This window comes from Hipposideros armiger, unplaced genomic scaffold (genome assembly GCF_001890085.2).
Source record: "Hipposideros armiger isolate ML-2016 unplaced genomic scaffold, ASM189008v1 scaffold_403, whole genome shotgun sequence".
NCBI classification, from domain to species: domain Eukaryota; kingdom Metazoa; phylum Chordata; class Mammalia; order Chiroptera; family Hipposideridae; genus Hipposideros; species Hipposideros armiger.
In genome coordinates, this window is record NW_017731753.1 from 1,382,881 (window position 1) to 1,383,847 (window position 967).

General features: G+C 41.8%; 1 protein-coding gene across 1 annotated transcript in view; it reads left to right on the forward strand.

The window, feature by feature from the left end:
- EFHB (EF-hand domain family member B) overlaps positions 1 to 967 on the forward strand; it is a 42,273-nt gene that overhangs the window by 14,587 nt on the left and 26,719 nt on the right. The window contains exon 5 of the mRNA XM_019663743.1: positions 217 to 327. Coding sequence (XP_019519288.1) covers positions 217 to 327 — 111 coding nt within the window. The remainder of the gene's footprint in view (positions 1 to 216; positions 328 to 967) is intronic.

Here is a 967-nt window from a genome sequence, read left to right on the forward strand (position 1 = left end):
AGCCAGGTCAAATGAGGGTCCCTAGAATAGTGACACCTAGGCTGTGTCCTGTCTTTCTTGGTATATCTTCATTTGTATTGGCTTAGTGTTCTCCTTGGGTGCTTGTGTAGCTTATGCGATCTGTTTACCTTGTTTGTCATTTGTTCTAGTCAATTTAAATGTTATAGACACAGATGAACAATGCCTTAAAGCTGATTTCATTAGTTCTTTTTTCAGAAATATCTGCTGGAGATGTGGTGAATCCACCAAAAACCTATGAAGAAGTATTTAAAGAAGGGAAGGAAGGACATGATCTGTATATTGTTTCTCACAATGATTATTATGTGGGTAAGTGTCCTTCAGTGTAAAATAGGCCTGAGGATATGGGACTGTCAGATTTGTGAAGAGGAATAAAAGAGGTAAGTGCCTAAAGGGAAGTGCCTGGCATATAATAGGTGAACAATAAATAATAACTTATTTTCTGTAAGGTTATAAACCCTGAAAGCTGAAAACACATACCCTTACACATTTTGTATATAAAATGTAGAAATATATGTATCATTAAAACGAAAAAAACAGCTAAGAACAATTAAGTGTTAGTGTTATTTTTTAAAATTATTATTATTATTATTATTTTAAAGATTTTATTGGGGAATTGGGAGAGGGAACAGCATTGGGGAATCAGGGAAGGGGAATAGACAAGTTGCTGTCCTTCAGTCTAGTTGTGGAGGACGTTGCTTCACTAGCCCATGTTGGTATTATCATTGCGCTCTTCCTGGGTGAGGCAGATCGGTCGCCGGCCATTGGACAGCCGCTCACGGCAGCTCACAGCAGCCCGCTGCAGCCCCACTGCAACCTACCCTGTTGCCGGCAACTCACAGCAGCCCAGCTCCAGGTCGTGCTGTTGTTCACCATCTTAGCTGTAGAGGGTGCAGCGTCACTGGCCTGTGTGGGATTTGAACCGGTGGCCCTGCTGCTCAGAGCTTGC